Source organism: Marmota marmota, unplaced genomic scaffold (assembly GCF_001458135.2).
Source record: "Marmota marmota marmota unplaced genomic scaffold, marMar, whole genome shotgun sequence".
Taxonomy (NCBI): Eukaryota; Metazoa; Chordata; class Mammalia; order Rodentia; family Sciuridae; genus Marmota; species Marmota marmota.
The window spans coordinates 2,673,245-2,693,108 of NW_025999999.1; the positions used below are offsets into that span (position 1 = coordinate 2,673,245).

Below are 19,864 nucleotides of genomic sequence, written 5' to 3' on the forward strand. Positions count from 1 at the left end.
TTGGTGAAGATCTATGAGCAATTGAGAAATGAATTTGGCTGTTGTTGGATGAAATATTCTACAGATGTCCATGAAGTCCACTTGGTTTATAATACTTTTTAAGTTTATTTAGTCTAACTTTATTTGTGGATGACCTATCTATTGGTGAGAGAGGTATATTGAAATAACTCAGTATAATTGTACTGAGGTCTAGCTGAGTCTTTAATTGAGCCGTGTCTATTTTATGTACTTAGGTGCACTGAACTTTGGGGCATAAATATTTACTATCTTTATATCTTCTTGTTGGAATTTTTCATTTTAACAGTGATTTTCTGTGTCTTTTCTGATTAATTTTGGTTTATGGTCTTCTTTATCAGATATGAGAGTGGCTACTACTCTGCAATCCTAGTGATTCGAGAGTCTGAGGCAGAAGGATTGCAAATTTGAGACAAGTCTTGGCAACTTAATGAGACAACTGCCTCAAAAAAATTAATATTAAAAAAAGATGGAATGTAGCTCAATGGTAAAGTATGCCTGGGTTCAACCCCATACCCCCCCTCCAAAAAAAAATGATAAGCAAAATCTGACAATAGACAAGGCAGTGAAAAAACACTAGATAATCTAACTGATGTTTATCTAGTATCTTACAAGTTTGAAAGTAGTTCTTCATGTAGTATTTCACTTGACCCCCACAACTAGGTTATGACAGGGTATAATCATGCATTATTATGACATATGTATTAGTGTAGACATGTATCATTATGGTACCTATTTTATAGATGAAAAAAGAAAGTTAAAAAGGTTGAAATGGATTATCTAATGTCCTATGCCATACAGCTTGAAAATACAAGAGTTGAGGGTTGAACACAGGTATTCCAGCCTCCAACCCACTGCCATTTTTGTCACCTCAAGCCTTTGTCCTTTCCTTTCCTTCTCCACAATTTCCTAGCAAGTCCATCAGAGCTGTTTGGGAATCAATGGTGCCCCTCTCACAACTGCCTCCCTGTATGAGCTGTGCCATCAACACTGCCCCCAGCCCCTGCATAGTTTAGGAATTACCAATATATATCTGCATGCTTCTTCATGTGAGCTCTTTCGGAAGCAGACCCTGAGACAATTCAAGGGCAAGTAGACTATTCAGGAGGTGATAAAGGCAAGATAAGAAGTAGATGAAGCAAGAAATGTTGGATTATCAAGCAAGTTGCCACACTGAGCAATACAGGGATCCCTGAAAAGCAACATAGAATATGCAATTCAGAGTTCTCCTACCAGCAGGGCAGGTAAGCAAGGATATTCCTCCACCAACTTCTCTACTGTTTGGGGGAAGGGCCCTGTGTGCTAATTCTCCAGTGACTCCAGACTGTCCCACAACAGGACAGAGGAAGCTCCAGACCACAGAGAAAGTCAGGCTAAGAGAACCAGTGCACACAGGTGGAATCCAGCCAGTAGGGACAAAAATATAAAGAGCTAAGGGGACATGGGCAGGGCACCAACAGTTTCTGCTGGATATGTCAAAGGAGACACACCCAAGGAAATAAGAAATGTGAGTATTGTTGGCATTTGCCAGTACAGAAAATCCCCAAATTGTATTGCAACACAATTTAGGATTACCAGATTGAGCAAAACAAAACCAAAGAAGGGACCTAGTTGGGACATACATTAAAAATTCATTGGCTGTTTATCTTTAATTCAAATTGGGCATCCTGTATTTTGTCTGGCAACCCCAGCCCAGTTACAGGGCACTCTGGTTGAACACTACCGTGCCCAATTTACAATCTCTTTTTAGCACACTTCCACAGCATACTTATAACTATTAAAAGTGGAATATAAGTCAGGAGCACAGATCTGGTGATTCTTCTACTCTTATAGTACTTGAAACCATATTAATCAATCAAGTTCTGAAAGAAGTAAAACTGACAATGCCATCAGTATTTAACTGGTGACCCAGGGACAGTTATAACATCAGTCTCACCAATTTTTATTAGTGTAGGTTGGTAGACAGCCTAGCATAGAGGCTAAAAATCAAGGCTGGGGAGTCAGAGTCTCTGGGTTCAAATCCTGGCTCTGCTGCATGGTAGTTGAGTGACCTTTGTAAGCCTCCAATTCCTTATCTGTAAAATAGGGTTAGTGGTTCTTATCTAAAATATCATCATACAGATTAAATGTCATCTTCCAGATAGAGTACCCTTAGTAGATTTCAATAAATGATAGCTATTAAAATTATCAATAATACCCAGAAGGGTTTCAGAAGATAAGAACTGACTGAGGTTCTATTTGCCTGTCTTTGCAATTGCACATGAATGCCAGCACTCGGGAAGGTTGGCACTGAGTTCCACCATTGCCTCTGGTCTAGTTCCAGAACTTGTTCCAAGCTATGACCCAGGCTCCTAGGGCTGGCTAGAGACCATTCAGGAGAGAACAGCCTCTGAACAATGGTTCAGAAAGCCAGGGGACCCAGGAAATTCCTGAGATACTCTTAAGACCCCTCTGGGCATGGTTCTCTGCCACACTTACCTTTAGAAATGTACGGTTCATTGTCCGGCAACTGATGAGTGCCAAGAGCACTGGCCTCTGGCCTGGGCACTGGGACAGGGGGCCTGCTGGCCAGGTCCACAGAAAAGGCTTCGTCCTCATCCACTATGTGATAAACATCTTCTTCCCCACCAGGATGGTGCTGCTCTCTCTTCCAATTAGCCCTTTCCATGCTGTTCCCTAGAAACACAGAGAAAGGTATCTGAAAGCAATGGTCAAACAAATTGGGTAACAGCCAGTCATGAGAGCAGAGAAAATGACCATTCTTATCAATACAGTTCTGGCCTTGGGCAAAGGGCTTTCCTGAATCACCTTCTGCATCAAATTCTCAGAGAAACCCAATGTCTCCTTCATTTGCCACCCATCAGTGCAGCCGGAGAAGTGAGCATCAGGCTCTAATACATCAAATTAACTACTGTTACTTATCCCATTAGAACTGGGGGAAAGAGAGCACAACCCTGACAGGTCAAGGTCATGTGGGTCCATCCCCAGTGTGAGGATTCCTGGAGACCTGCCACCAAGTTCTCCAGCATCCTCCTTGTCCTCCTCAAAATGGTTCCAAGAAATAGCTTCTGAGGACTTCCTCCATGCCAAGCATTACCCCAGGTGTATCGCCTCATCATTATCTCCTTTGATTTTATAATAATGCTGTGGCACAGTTATTTTTATTAATCTCACTTTGCAGATGAATAAACTGGGCCTGTAAGTAACTTGCCCAAAGCTACTTGGAGCCAGGTTGGCACCCAGGAAACATACCACAGCTGTACTCTTAACCCCCATAATCTCTTGCTTCTTTTGCAACCTCTAATCCCAACGCTGCTCCCCGCTGACCAAAAAGATTGAGAATGGAAACATGCTTCCCACCCTCTGCCCACCAGGGGCCAACAGCCCTCAAGTTTTCTCTGCAGTGTTCAGTTTCTTCTCCCTAGCATTTAATAATGGGCATTATTAAATGCCCATTTGAGATACAGGAATGAATAGAGACGGGGCCTTTAGGAGACTTATTGGGGACTTTTGGTTTGTTGCATTTGTTTCTGTGCTGCAGGGAGATTGCTCTTGGCTTTCTGGCATCATGGTCCAGGGGATTGACCAGGCTAGTTCCAACTTATTAGAGGGCTCTAGTTCATAGGGCACTGCCCTCAAGATATATTTCTATTTATCTGCCCATCTTTGAACATATTGTGCAAGGGCATAAGGAACTCAGGGTGGGGGGGTGTTGTCTGATATTAACACAATGAGATGTCCTGGAAGAGCTGCTGGCCACCCTATAGGGGTGACAGTGAATCCCATAGCCCCTGTCTCTCTCTCTCTCTCTCTCTCTCTCTCTCTCTCTCTCTCTCACACACACAGTCCCCAGATACATTGGTTTTGCTTCAGTTCATCCAGCGAAACTCTTTCCTGCCTCAGGCCTGTTGTTCCTCTGCTTAGAACCTTCTTCCCTCCACATGGTGCCAGGCCAACTGAGTGACTTCCCCAAGTCTCATCTGAACTGCCGCCTTCTCTAAGAGGTCTCACTGACCATCCAGTCCAAACTGAGTCCACCCTGTGGTTTATCCTCATCGTGCTTCACCCTTTGTCTTAGTGCTCGGGCTGTTCCTGCCTCTCTCCCTTCCTGGACTGTCAGCTACAGGAGGACAGCTCCTGCCCCTGGCTCCCTGCAATGTCTTCCAGTCAAATTCAGGGCCTTTCCCATGGCAGGTGTTCAGGAACATCCTTAGAATGAATGGATGAATAAATTCTGGGTGGAACGTGCTCTCTGGGACAAGCAGAGATCCATGCATCAGGTTTGAGCCTACACAACAGCCTGCGTACCGGAACTGCTCTCCTTCCCAACATCTTCCTGATCTGATCTGGGTAGACTCTGAGGGACCCTCAGGCAGATCTCAGGATACTAAACTATCAGGGTAAGAGGAGGCCTTTTTCTCCATGGCAGAGAAATATTTATGGTTTTAGAAGTCATAGAAGAAAGTCAGGAGCCTAGGGACCAATAACAGCTACTTCCTTAGCAACATCTGTCTACAGGTGGAACGTTTGTTGCAAGTGCCAGGAAGAAGCACTTTTACTGGACTGTGCATCCTGCTCCTCCTTCATTCTATCAGCAGCTACAGATAAGCACCCCAACTACTCCCTTGGCTCCTGCTAGGCAAACTAGAGACGTCTGAAGGAAGAATCTGCAGGCCACCCCAGCTGCCAGGCTCCCTGGGACCAACAAATGCTAGGGAAGCAAAAGAGAAAAATTGTAAGAGATTTGCTGCCCTAGGTAGAAGGTCACCTCAAAGGAACTGAATTCTGTGCTACTGGAGTCCCTGCCAGAATGAATTCTGAGCCTGTTTCTCATCACTCTCATCTTGATCAGATCAAGCCATTTAAAACAATTAACTAATGAATTAAACAACAAACATTTGCCAATATAGTCCAGGTACTGCTTAGTGCCAGGGACTGTATTTTATTGGGGACAGAAAGTTAATCCCTGCCTAGAACTCTTCACAACTTTCTGATTCTGACTGGCTGCTGGCCTCATGAATGAAGTGAGGGGACAAGTTCTCAAAGCCTCGCCCCAGGTCACCTGTCCCAGCCTTATCTCTACACTTCCCTTCCCACCCTTCATAGACACCAGGTCTGTTGTTACCAAACAAATTCCTCAAAGCTGCATTCTTTCCTCTCTGCAGAATCTAAGAGATCACATTAGATAGAAATGAGAGACTGAGCAGAGAGTTGGGGAACAGTTCCAGTTTTGTCTGCATTGTACACTAAGCCTCCATGTAAGATTTTATTTGAAAACAATATTCAAGACACCCCTGGTGGGAATAAAAGCTTGGTAGAATATCACAAAGGAAAGTGATCTGTCAAACTCATAAATATGCACTTCCTTAGACCCAGCAATTTTATTTCTCCCCTGCCTGAGCTGCACATGTGTGCTTGCATGTGCGCGTGCTCTCTCACTTGCTCGCTGTCTCTCTCTCTCTCTCTCTTTTTTCCCCAGCACTGGAAATTAAACCCATGGACACTTTATCACTGAGTTACATACCCAGCTCTTTCATTTTACTTATTTCTTTACTTATATTGGGGCAGGGCCTCACCAAGTTGCAGAGGCTGGCCTCAGATTTGCAATCCTCCTACCTCAGTCTCCCAAGCCAAGTTGCTAGAATTACAGGGGCATGCCACCACTCCTGGCTCCAGCAGTTCCATTTCTAGTAATTTATAGTACACACAGACCCAAACATGTGAAAAGATAGTACACACAACAAAGCTATTATTGTGCAAAGGTTTATAAAAGCAAAAAGCTGAAGATGACCTAAATAATCTCAACAGGAAACTGGTTAAATACATTAGGTAATATTATATATAATGGAACACTAGCTGTTAAAAATGAATGTTTGTGCTTATGTGATATTTCTTGTGAATGAAAAGAAAAGAGGATACATTCATGTGCAAATGAACATGTTCAGGAGTTTTTTTGGAGAATCTATAGTGGGAGACTTATTTTCATTGCTTAACTTTTTGTATCACTTGAATTTTTACTGTTTGCATATTTTACAATATTAAAAAACAACAGCAACCAGTGAGAAACAAAGGGGAATCAAAAGAGGATTCCACTGTTTAAAAAAGAAAGAAAGGAAAGGAAAGCACTGCTCTAGACCTGAGATTCTCAAAGTGGGTCCTCGGACCAGCAGCACCATAACCCAGGAACTTGTCAGGAAGATGAATCTCAGGCCGCACCCCAACCTATTGAATCAGATACCCAGAAATCTGGGTTTTGACAAGCCCTCCAGGTAGGTCTGATGCACATTCAATTTTGAGAACCTCTGCTAAAGGAAAAAATGTTAGAAAGCTTTGCTCTGGCAGCTAGTATGTACTGAACACCTACAATGTGTCACCTGTCCCTCCTGAGCCTCATCCTTTCAGCATTCTGCTTTCTGTATCTATCTACTTGATCAACAGGCACACTATAAGTTATACATCACTGGATAGGGTTAAGGAATTATTTATACAATGCAATACTTTTCACCTATGAAATCCTCAATTCTAATAATGACAACATTATAAACCTGTGTTATGTGCCTGGCCCTGCTCTGAAGCCTAATGTACAATAACTCATTGAATCCTCACAACATTTATAGCTAAGGAAACTGAGGCCCAGAAGAGATGAGTAACTGGCCTGAGGTGTCTCAGCTAACCAAATGAGGAAGTGAGTACAGATCAGAGTCCACCATCAAAATAGTCTTGACTTAGTCAAACTTGTAGATATTCTCCTCCTCCACCAAAAAGTAATCACATCTTACTTTTCCTTATGTCCTCAGACTCACCTCTAGAATAGTGCTCTGCACGTAGTAGATACTACATAAATATCTATCAAATAAAAATAAAAACATATATTTTAAAAGACTTCTTACTAGAGGCAACTGGTCTACCAAATGAGTGGTTTCAGTGGCAGGAGCTTCTGGCCCATGGGTACCGGGCAGGAGGAATAGGTGGCAGAGATGAGTGGGGAGGAGGAGTACCTATCACCACATCAGATGCTATTATGTGGCAGCCTGTTCCTTGAGTGGGACAACCTTCATATGGAATCAGGCACTGTCTGTTTCTCTGTTTTTGCTTCCGTGTTCACAGTTACAACTTACCTTCTAAAAACTTGCGGATCATAGAGTCCTTAGTGGGCCGAGAGAAGCCATCTCCAGGGACAGGTTTAGATGTACTGGCCTGAAGCATTTCAACATCTAGAAGGAAAGGGAGACTAGGCGTTGATGTGTCGTTCTTCCACACAGGCAAGGTGACTTTATACATGGATTTACAACATTTAGCAACTTTCTTAAAAGATCCAGGTATTCAGAGCTGGGCATGGCAGAACACACCTGTAATCCCAGCAGCTCAGGAGGCTGAGGTAGGAATATCACAAGTTTGAGGCCCAAATAAAAACTAAAAAAAAGGGCTGGAGGTGTAGCTCAGTGGTAGAGCACTTGACTAGCACGCATGAGGCCCTGGGTTCACTCCCCAGCAACAGAAAACAAAATAAAATAAAAAAGATTTAAGCATTCATCTCATGCATCCTTTCATCCAATCATCTACTCAGTAAGAACATGTAGTGAGTATGAGCATAAAAGAAAGCAACATTCACCATCCCTGACCCTTTTTTCAGTCACAGACCCCAGAAGGTATAGTTACTCATATGCATTTGAAAGAACAGGTTGAATTTTGAAATATATACACCACAGCTTTGTTCACTATAGCACAACCAAAATGGATGTAGAAGCAATAGAAAATAGATAAACTGTGGGTTATTCAAACAATGGAACATTATGCAACAGCTAAAAAGAATGGATTGGATTCACATCTATCAACATAGATATCTCAAAAACCTAGCAGTTGGGTGAAAAAGTTACAGACAGGTGACTACAGTATGTTGTGTTTATATAATGTCTGAAGGCCTTTAAATAGTGTTATAAATTGTTTCTAAATTCATAAAAATGTAGTACACATATAAATATGCTGAGAATGGTAACATTAAATTCCTCATAGTGGTTAGCTCTGGAGAGGGAAAAAGGACAGCTAGATTCCAGTAGGCATTAACAGGGATTGCACCTGAGACCACAATATTTAATTTAAAAAAAACTGAGACCAAAAAAACAAAAACAAAGAAAATACATATTCTTAAAGATTCTGATAAATCTGAAGAATCAGAATCTTCCAAAACATATATTTTAAATAATTAATATGTTACCCAAAGGGGAAAAATAAGATTCTTTTTTTGTATTTGCTTGTATATGTAAAAAAAAAAAAAAAAACAAAAAAAAAAACTCTGGAAGGAGATGTAAGAAATTGGAATCAGTGGTTTCCTGGGAACTGAAAAGATGAAGACAAGAAATGGAGAAAGTTATTCCACTGGTATTTTAGTATTTTCTTTCCCTATTCAAAAAACATAAAAGAAGGAGGAGGAGGAGGAGGAGGAAGAGGAAGAAAGAAATGCAGTGCTCTGACCATTGTTTGTGTCACCTTATTATCACAAAGGTACAAAACGAAACCAATTTCTCATCTCTACCTTTCTTAGTGGACACATTGCATGGACTATCATAGGCCTTGACACCCTCGAGTGCAAAAGCCCAGAGATTCCAAACAAGGAACCAGTTAGTAAGTCACTATCCCCTCTTTGAACCCCTGAATTCTACAATGGAGGCTGTAGTGAGATTGGAGTGCACACCTAGGGGTTGGTTAATTTTCCAAAATGTTTTCTGACAAGAACTTATTCTTAATTCAAGACCAGCAAAATTCGAGACCACAGAATTTCTACTTATGAGATTTTCAGTTTAGTCCATTTAATTACAGTTTTATGGAGCATTTCCCCCATGGAGTTAGAATACTGGGAAGACGTATCCTACAGGTGTGTGCCCTGCTGGGAGCAGAAGCCTCATCTAATTGACCAAGACCCTGTGTTACTATCCCCTCCCGGTCCATAGTGCAACCTCCACAGCCTGACCTTGACCCTGATCCCGCTCAACTTTTGAAATTCTTCATTTTGAAACTTCATTTACCCAACAACAAATCACAGAGGACCAAGGAAAGACCTGCTTGGGTCAGATACCCCCAGAAACGCAGGATGGGGGAAACTCTGCAGGCCTATCGCTGAGCTTCAAACTATAAGTCACAAAACCCTCTAGAAACCCACAGCTGGCTCAGGCCCTAGTGTCTCCAAGAACCTGGCCCAGGGCCCAGCAACCTCAGGACAGTTTCAATCACTATAACCAAATTCTTCAGGTTGGTAACAGCAGAACACAGACCTCACTTACACAATCTGTCATCCCTGTTGACAGGGTGGTGAAAGGGTCATGAGACAGCCCAGCCACTTTCACAAGCAAAGTTCAATATGAGAGAACTGTTTTCCATGTCTGAGAGGTGGCTGCAGAACTGACTACAAAGAAAATTAGCAAAATATAATATATTAGAATACAGTAGCAGCAAGACCTGCCTGGCTGGAGCTGACATGCTAATAATAACTACCCTGGATCACCAGCCCCATCTTAGTGAGCTGAATGTGGGGGTGGGGGGAGGACTTAAAGAATGAATTAAAACAAAAGAGAAGAAAAAGAAAAAAAGAAGGCACATCAGTAATCAGACATTATCAACACCACGAGCCCTTGATGCGCTATGCATTGACGAGGACATAACAGTATTCTCACTGCATTCTTACCCAAAGCTCATAACCTCAGTACAATCACAAAAAACACTGACCCAGCCAGCCTGGGGGATGATCTATCAGATAGGGGATCAGCACTTTTCAAAGTACCTAGACAGAGAAAGACTGAGGAACTGTTTCAAACTGGAGGAGACTAAAGGGAAATAACTAATGCGTTGTAAGATCCTAGGCAGGATACCAGGACAGCAAAGGGACATTAGCAGGGAAACCAGTGAAAGCTGAACAAGGTCTGCAGTGTAGGAGGCTGTCCCAGACAACGGAAGCCCCTCACTGTGACCTTTGTACTGTGGCTAACTCAGATGCTAATATCAAGTAACCTGGGTAAAAGGTATGCGGGAGCTCTAGTATATTTGTAACGTTTCTCTAAGGCTAAAAGTTTGCTCAGAATATTTTTTTTAAAGAAGAAAAATAGACGAGACGAGGAGGGGAGGAACTGTAACAAGAAGTAAAGAAGCATAACTCACTGGTGGCCCTGTGCTGAGCTTCTGTCCCACCCACCCACACTGTCAAGGCAAGCACCTTCCGATGACACATGCACATTTGGGTACAGGGATCAAAGTGGCACTCAACACGCCTCCTGTGAGAAACAAATCTTTTCACTTTAAAGTCATACCTTAACCGCATGATTCTGGAAGTAGACAAACTAGACTCTGCTAAACCTGTGCTCTGTGACCTTAGCAGAGTTACCAACCTCCTTGAGCCTCCCTGAGAGCGTCTAGCCGAATGGTTAGAGGCTTGAGCAGCATATCAGAATTCCCAGGTTCCAATTTTAATTTTCTACCTCTTTCATTCTCCTGGTTGTACGACTACACAGCCACCAGACCAACACCAACTAATATTTACAGGTCTATCAGAATGTTCAGACTCACAAAATGACCATGACTGGCATCCGTCTACTCAAAAGAATGCAGGATGCAGGCCACCATCACAATGTTAAGAAGCGTTCATTGACTAGGTGTGCCAGGCCATAAGTCCAGAGGAAAGGCCATGAGATCCCCAGCAGGCAGGTGTAGGAGCTGCCCTGGTGCAAAGCCTCTGTATTGCAGGAGCACCATTTTCCCATAGCACCCCCAGAGGCTGAGCTTCCAGTCATTGCCCTCAGAGAAGCCCTGGGTATGGGTCCCTTTCGGGTATTTATAGTTTATGTATAGCTCCTCCCAGGTCTAGATATAATTAACCAATCAGGGGTCATTTTTATCATAGGTAATGTTGCCTAGAAACACAGCTGACATTTGGCTCTTATCAGGTTACCAGGGTAACAGAGCTAGGAAGTCAACCAAAGGTCAAATTCTCATGCAGAAAGAGAAATGATAGCTGTTATAGTAACTCTTTGCCCATAATTATCTTGGGTCAAATTGCTTAATCCACTCAGCTTCTCTTTTCCTGTCTGTAAAATGGTGATGATAATTGTACATATCTCATAGGGTTGTCCTGAATATTAAATGAGAAGCTTGCCAAGAGCATAGGATAGTGCGTAGCAGGGCTGGGGCTGGGGCTCAGTGATGCAGAGCTCGCCTAGCATGTGTGAGGCCCTGGGTTTTCAATCCCCAGAACAGTAAAAAAAAAGAACAGTGCTTCACATATATGAATGCTTGTGACTATTATTATTACTGTTATTTGTTATTAGTAATCCCTATACAGAGGCTAACGTCTTAAGCAGAGAACAATTCAAAAAGGAAGAATCATTTGAAAATTTTTAACACTGGGAATGAAGCTCAGTGGTAAAGCAGTTACCTGGCATGTTCAAAGTTCTTGGTTCAATCCCTAGCACCACAAAAAAAAAAAAAAGTTAAAATTGACAAATAACAATTGTATATATTTACGGGGTACAGGGTGATAATTTAGTATATTTATACATTGCATAATGATAAAAGCAGGGTAATCAGCATTCCTATCTCTTTAAACATTTGTCTTTTTTTGTGTGTTGGGGACCTTTGAACACCTCCCTTTTAGTTTTTTATAAATACATAATCATTGTGAACTATAGTCACCCTACTGAACACTAGAATTTACTCTTCCTATGTAACTGTATTTTGGTACTACTGCCTAAGCTCCCATTATCTCCTCTCCCCACTACCCTTTCCTAACCTATAGAGCTTGGACAGTACTTCTAAGAGATCAATATTTTTATCTTCTACATATAAGTGAGAACATGTGCCATTTATCTTCTGTGCCTAGCTAGGTTCACTTAGCACAATGTCCTTCAGTTCATTCATGCTGCTACAAATGACATGGTTCCATTCATTTTTATGACTAGATAATATTCCATTGTGGGTGTTTATGTGTGTGTGTGTGTGTGCATGCATGCCCACACATCACATTTTCTTTATCCATTCATCCACCAATGGATACTTCAGTTGATTCCATATCTTGCTTATCATGGATAATGATAATCAAATTTCAGATTCTCATATTAACTCTTTGCCCACAATTATCTTGGGTCAAGGACATGGAAATGCAGAAGTCTCATAGACATACTGATTTCGCTTCTTTTGGATATACACCCAGGCGTGGGATTTTGCTGGATTGCAGGGTAGTTCTGTTCTAGTTTTCTAAGGAACCCCCATTCTGTTTTCCACTATGGCTGTAACTAGCTTACATCCTACAAACAGTATATAAGAGCTCTCCTTCTCAGAATCCTCACTAGCATTTTTTTTTTATGTTTTTGATCATAGTTACTCCAACTGGGGTGAAATGGAACCTCATTGTGGTTTTGATTTGCATTTCCCTGATGGTTAATGATGTTGAGTGCTTTTCATATATGTGTTGGACATTTGCATATCTTCTTTTGAGAAGTGTCTACTCAGATTTTCACATTTTTTAATCAAATTATTGGGATTTTTTGCTATTGAGTTCTTTATATACTTTGGCCATTAATCCCTTACTGGGTGAATATTTTCTCCCATTTGTCTCTTTACTCTGTCCCTCCCCCGTTGGGGTGGGGTCAGAAGTTCCTTAGCTTGCTACAACCCCATTTATCTATTTTTGCTCCTGTTGCTTGAATTTGCACTGTTTCATAGTAAGTTTGTTTTAACTCGAGTCTTCTAATCTTTCTGCATGTATTCACAGTCTGAAATACCACGTTATATATTCCTTAGTAAAGATTTATACCCAATTGATATTTTAATATCTGAACATAGTTAAAGCATGAGGGATCTTAACACAAGGCTAATTCTTATTTTTTTTTAAGAAAGAGAGAGAAAGAATTTTTTAATATTTATTTTTAATTTTCGGTGGGCACAGCATCTTTATTTTATTTTGTATGTGGTGCTGAGGATCGAACCCAGCGCCCCACACATGCCAGGCGAGCGCATTACCACTTGAGCCACATCCCCAGCCCACAAGGCCAATTCTTTACAGAAGACTTATTTATAGGAGTCTGACTCACAGAAAAGATGTGCCAGACATTTTCTTTTTCATGGCCCCTGAAGACCATGTTTTCTAGCTTCCTTGGCCAAGGCTGAGCTGCTGCAGTACAGACCAGACATGAAGCCCCTGTCCACTTGCCTGGGTCTTCCTAGGCCCATCACACGCTTTATTAGTGGCTGCAGCAATGAAACTCTGGGACAATCATAGCAGCTCTGCAGTCTGGCCCTGCTTCAAGCAGCCAGGATCATGGGTAAAGGCCAATCTTATATTTAATTGCACATAAATATCTTTGAATTAGACCATGAACAACAAATACATGTATGGGCCCCCACCCTCCTATTGTATATCTACGGCAAACATTCTCTCTGAACTCATAATCCTTTTCAACACAGCACCCAGGCACTCAATACCAGGAAACTAGCAGTGGCACATAAAATTATTTTTTAAACACTATTTGTCATACCTATATTAGGCACTAAACTTATGGTGGTGGCAGCTATTATTTTCACAATAATAAATAAAAGATACCTAGATGTTGGGAGTTAATAATCCATAATACCCTCTCGTAATCGAAGTTTGACAACTGTTTGTGTGTATATGACCCGAGCCTACAGAGAGTAGCACAGGTGTGACTGAAATGCATAAGAAGATTCTTCAGGCAAAGGGAATCTGTTTTCAGACACGGGGTATTTTGTAAAGGAAGCAGAACAACAATCCTTGCATTCCTGGATGATCAGAGTTTGTACTGCAGATTCCAAGCACACAAGCTTCACCCCTTGCCAGGTAAAAATAAACAGAAATGCACCGAAGCTTGTTGGTCTAAGGAGAAGTGCAAAGTCATTTCATTTCAGCAAAGACAATAATGATAGCAACAAGGAGACTGTGGGGCACAGTTCCCTTCTAGAAGAGCCAGCTGCTGATTTATACCATATTTTAAGGAGTCAATCAGCAAGAATCCATTCCTGGAATGTAAGGAGCTTTCCAATGAGAGAACACCCCAGCAGGTACTTAATTAAGAACTGAATCAAGAGCAGCAGTGAATTCCCAATAAAGATGCCTCTGATACTCCCCGGGTGACGTAAATCTAGACCACTTAGCTGAGTGGACACTCCACGCAGATTATATGTTGTTAATTTAATATAAAATCAAGCCTGAGAATGTAATACAATAAAATGTCAGTTGCTGACAGACTATTCTTGGAAAAAGGCTCTCCAACCCCACAGGAAGCCAAAAGGACTTTTCTCCCTGCAGAAAGCACCTTGTGTGGCCAAGAAAAGAGGCTCAGAGCAGGAATCCCACGGTAAAACATCTGAAGATAACCTGAAACCAGCTCAGTTTCATTTGCACCAAATGGTTTGACTGACCACGTCAATAAGGAAGCCCAACTTTTTCATGCCCTAATGGAGAAGTGATGGGAAGGAGAGAGACAGACAGACACATATGCGCAGAGAAGAATGACAGTCTGAAATCAGAGGCGCTGGGCAGTGATGGCTGGCATTGGAGATAAAAAAGAAGGGCTAAGAGTGAAAAGGTTAGGAGAAGCACAAGGGCTCTCTGCGGTCCCTCTGTTGGGCAGGCACGAAGCCCCTCTGCCACACAGGGGTCCATTCGAGGGATGCGTTTAGTTACATGGTGTTTTTGTTTAGTATCCAGGTCTCCCAGCAGAACACAAGTTCTGGAAGTCAGGGACTGTGCCAGGTGTTCATTGACTGCTCCTCACCTGGCACCAAGTGACTCGGACACACAAAGGGTTCCATAAATATCTGTTGAATGAATGAATGACTGAGCAAACAAACTAGTGAAGGAACAAGGAAGACACGCATACAGAGGCATCGAGCTTTGGGAAGGAACCTGGGCATTTCCTGAGCTAAGAAAAGAGAAGGGCAATTCAGGCAGGAAGGACAGCACGGGAAAACGAAAGCCATGACTGCAAAGGCAGCTGGCAGAGGCTGGAAGAGTTACTGCTGCCCCCATTGATCCCTCACAAAGGGGCATCTGACAGATGTCTGGCCACCACCTGTCAGGAAAGCAAAGTCTTTGCATTGGAATGCTGCTAACTCTCTCACACTTGGACTCCCAGGAAGTCTGGGATGACGTTTTGTTTCCCAGCACTTCAAATTCAAGAACTGGTTGGACATCTGTTGTGCACGGCATTGTATTGAGCCCTGGGGAGGATATAAAGTCACAAGACACACTTCCCACAGAGGCCAGGAGCCCAAGAAACAGGTGAATAACCAGAGTCCAAGGGGATTTGTATGCAGTGCTCCGCAAGCAAGCATGTAAAAATAGAGAGGAAGGAGATTGTTGCTGATGCTGCTGCTGCAACAATCTTATTAACTTATTAACTTTAGAACCATCAATCCAGTGCTTTTCTAAGTGCGTAAATCTCAACACAGTTCTTACGCTTAGGAAATTACAAAGTGCACTGTGCTCACAGCACTGTCTCTGCAGTGTTCTATCCCAGCTGGTAACACCATGGGGGCCCCCTCCAGCACCACTGCCCTGAAGCATCTCTTGTCTCTATGGGTCAGAATCTTCCCAAAAGGGAGAGCAAGAGGATGATAGCCTCTGCAGCTGCAGGAAAGGAGGCTCCTGAGGGAAAAGGGTGCAGATAAGGCAGGCTGCAGAAGCAAACCAGTAACTTAGTAATTTTGCTTAGGAATTGTCCTTTGGCTTCACTCAGATCTACAGGGCTGAGCTGCTCAACCATGCCCTCCATTATGGGGGGAACCCAGTTGTGGGCGGGCATGCAATCAGGAAGCTCAAGTAAAGAAAACACAAACTGATGGGTCACATGATGCCAGTTCTCAGCTAGGGCCACAGCAGCTCTGGCCATCTACAAACTCAAGCTGACACAGATGGTAAAGAAGGGATTAGAGTTCAAAGGAACTCTAACAGGTTACCGTGAAGTAGAATAGCTATCTGGAATGACTATTAAATTAGAGATTAGATTAGAGAGACCCTTGTGAGTCTGTAATTTCTAGTAACAAGACACTATACCTTTCTCTTTGGCTCCTTTCTCTTATGGAAGAAGCACAAGCCTCTGAGATATGTAAGCAAAGACAAAATCCACCAAGTGATTCCCTTGGAGACTGACAAGGGCCTCCCAGAACTAGCTCCTGAGGCCTTCATACCTAGAGCTTCAGGGAAGTGACTAGTCACTAGGCAAAGTTTTCATAATAAAATTAATGACCAACATCAAAGGACCGCCAGTACTATCACATCATTCTCTGAAGGGAAGGAGAGAGGCAACAGAACTAAAGGAGAAAAGATTAGGAGATAGTGAAAACACCTACAGACACGCTTAGTTTGATTTTTAATCAGTGTTTCCATAAGCTTATCCGTAAAGACATTTATTTCTTACATAGTAAAGTGTGGAAGTTGATGATTTAAGTCTGTGGAGTCTTGATCAAAAAATTCTCAAGAGGATTGACAGCAAAGTAGGTCTAATAATAAAGACATGCAGTTGCCACCTGGTGGCAGCATATCTAAACTAAAGACTGCGAGGGGTGTGTGTGTGTGTGTGTGTGTGTGTGTGTGTGAGTGTGTGTGTGTGTGTGTATGTGTGTGTGTATACACAAAAGTTTCAGGGAAAGAGAGCCTAGAGCAGGATCATAAAATCTCAGGTTCAGCTCCCAGTTCCCCTTTACTCAATACCGGGAACTTCCCTTGTCGATCTTTCTACTCAGTGGTTGTTCTAGAATCTCCTTTGGTAAAGGGGAGCTCATCACATCTCTTTCCCCCCACTCAAGTCAGAAAGAGACAGATCTGTCTCCAAAACAGTTAGAGCATCTCTAAAGTAGTTCTGCAAACTGGTCTAAAGGCCACTTGTCCACAATACTGGTCCAGCAAGCAGGTGAATGAATGAGCAAGTGAGTGAAGGAACACAGCCCAATTTTGTAATGTGTTTATTTTCGGCATTTAGGGTAACCATCACAAACAGCCACACAGGAAGGGGATAGATAACCCTGGCTATGTAGACATTGGAAAACACTTCCTCTGATTTGCCCATCCCAGAGTTGGCAAATGCAGTTCCCAGAAGGGCACACCAGGAAAGCCCTCAACCCCATCCAAACGCCCAGATTCCTGATCCAAGTTCTTCCTTGATGGAACTTAGATTAATTACTAACTCTTGGAGCTCTGGAAAAGGGAGATCATTCTATCCACCAAGCCTAAGGACCATCAGATAAGATGACAGAGATGAAAGCAGTCAGTGGACTTCAAAGGGCTGCCAGATACTGAATTACGGCCTTCCTGGCTAGTGCTGCAATAAGCATTTTAGATTTATCAGTATGGTCTCTATCCTACTTGTTTAGGAACCAAGCTGCCTTCCCACTCAGATAGTCAACACCAGTAAAATGAATGACTCTTCCCAGGTCCAAGTTGCTGCATCTTCTGAGTCAGTAGGGAAGGGACCGTTCTCAAGGTTAAATCTAATAATTGCAGAGACAGAAACAAACCAAACATGTCTAAAATCCCCAATTTCAGAGATTATATGATCTAGCAAATGAAAAATGTGGTGGGTTTCCATTTCTCGCTCAAAATGGTGCCACATTCTATAGCCTGCCTCTCTCCTGGTAGCCCCCTTCCAGCTCCACAATGACCAAATCTCCCCACCCCCAGGCACCATGGGACTTTACAAATTGCCAATCAGCCACAAACCAGCCTAGGTGCCCAGCACACGTTGCTGTGGGAAGAGCTGGGGAACCTCAGAATTTCCACTGTGAAGGGCCCAACAGACAAGGAGTAATGGGATGGATGCCTTTAGCATTCCCTGCAGGAGTCCAGTGATACAGTAGGGAGCTCCATGTACTGGAGCATCCAGGGGGATAACAAGGGTTAAGACTATGTCAACACAAAGTGCCAGGAAAGTGGGGAGTTTTTTCATTGTGGGACAGTCCTATAACTAGGGGACAGGGCAGAAATGATGCATAGTCTCTGGATTCCCAAGGGGTTCCCGTGGTTCTCCAAGTGTTCTTTTGTGAATGGGTCCCTGTTCCACAGTGGGAAGGACTGGTCTTGGTCCATCTTGTATCTCCAGCGCCCAGGAGAGGCAAGGAGCTAGAATACACAGATGCTCCAGAATGCTTGTTGGGTATGTAGGCGAACAGATGTGCAAGTGCAGGGGTGCCAGAGGCTGTCTGGTTATCTGATGTCTGAAGTATAGATAGGGGAAGCATGAGTACAGAGGTTAAGGGTTTCTTTAAATGAAATGGACTAAAATTTACAATGTTCGAGGAAAATTTCTAGCCTGGAATAAAAAATATGATCCTAGAGAAAGGCCTGGATTCAAATATAGGCTCTCCCACTTATCAGTTGGGGCACTTTGGGAAAGTTGTTTAACTTCTCAGTGCCTCAGTTTCCCCACTTTTAAGGTGCAGATAATGAAGTGGCCCTGTCTGGATGCTTTAAGGATTCAATGAGACAAAGGATGTGGATGGTAGGAATGATGCCTTCCATTCTCATGTGCCTGACAGGCCATAGCTATTTGGGAAAAGCACACACTAGTGCTTCCAGTCCTCCCAATTAGGTGCTGGAAGGGGGCTTCTACTACCCTCTACCCCAGAGAAGCAGCTGATCTCAATGGCAAAGGCCTAACAATCACTGGCCCACATCTTGCAGGTGCTGGGGTCAGAGTCAAAGACTTTGCTGGTGTCAGGGACACCCCAAGTCCCCAACGAACCTATGCCTATTGCTCCAAGGCACATTCATGGTGCCTGCTTTACGGGAGTTTGTGCATGAGAAACTTAGAACTGCCTCCTTGCAGTCCCTGGAAGGGTGACAACATCCAAGCTAGCCCAATCCAGAAAGTCCTCTGCCCATAAAGCTGATACATTGCTGGGTATCTGTCTTTATCTTTCTTTCTTTCTTTCTCTCTCTTTTTCCCCACAGTGCTGGGAATTAAATCCAGGGTGTCACGCATGCTAGGAAAGTGTTCTACCACTGGCTACATCCCTGGTCTGTGTCATGTTTCCTGAATCTACTAATTAGACTCAGAGGAAAGGAGGGCTAAGTCTTGGACAGTGCTTAGCACTTGATAGCAAATGATGGTAAAGACATTAAGAATCCTCTTAGACGGCCTGTTGTGTGGTTCTCCTGCTTCACCACCAACCAGTACATGCATTGCAATCCGATGCTAATTAGATCAGGAATTCTCAAGGGTGGCACACTGCCCCCTAGGGGGCATTTTGAAGATCTAGGAGAGTATTTTGGGTTGTCACCAAGACTAGGGACACCAAGGGCATTCAATAGAAGGGGCAAGGAAGCCAGACACCCTGCAATGTGTGGGACAGCCTTGCAAAATGAAGTGTTGGTGTCCCCCATGACTTTCGTTATCCCATTACACATATATAAGTTAAAAAAAAGCTTATAATACATATTTATACATATGTGTACATTTGTGCATATCTGTGTACATATATATATATATACACACATATACGTGTGTGTGTGCAAAATTTTAAATTTAATATCAACAAATATAAGGAAAAGATGTAATACCAAACCATTATTAATGCTACATTGACTGGGGGGGGGGTCATATAGACTTTTATCAACTCAGTTGTACATTTCTATTTTATTTCAAGTGTTTGTAAAAATGTTATTACTTTTGAAAGTGAAAAAATAAAGTAAAAACAACATACTTACTCCCAAATGGTCAAAATTAGTTAAGAAATTTATAAGAAAAAAATCACGTCCTGCAGCATGATATTTTAGAAATAAGTTTACTGTGTATTAACACAGTAAAATCAGGTTATCCCCCCGCAAAAAAAAAAAAAAAAAAAAAAAAAAAAA

The 19,864-nt window shown here is 42.6% G+C and overlaps 1 protein-coding gene across 1 annotated transcript in view; it reads right to left on the bottom strand.

Annotated features, from left to right (window-relative positions):
* Positions 1-19,864, bottom strand: part of Pik3ap1 (phosphoinositide-3-kinase adaptor protein 1) — a 116,910-nt gene that overhangs the window by 32,593 nt on the left and 64,453 nt on the right. Inside the window, exons 9-10 of the mRNA XM_015494573.2 lie at positions 7,134-7,229; positions 2,494-2,691 (exon numbers count right to left, since the gene is read on the bottom strand). Coding sequence (XP_015350059.1) covers positions 2,494-2,691; positions 7,134-7,229 — 294 coding nt within the window. The remainder of the gene's footprint in view (positions 1-2,493; positions 2,692-7,133; positions 7,230-19,864) is intronic.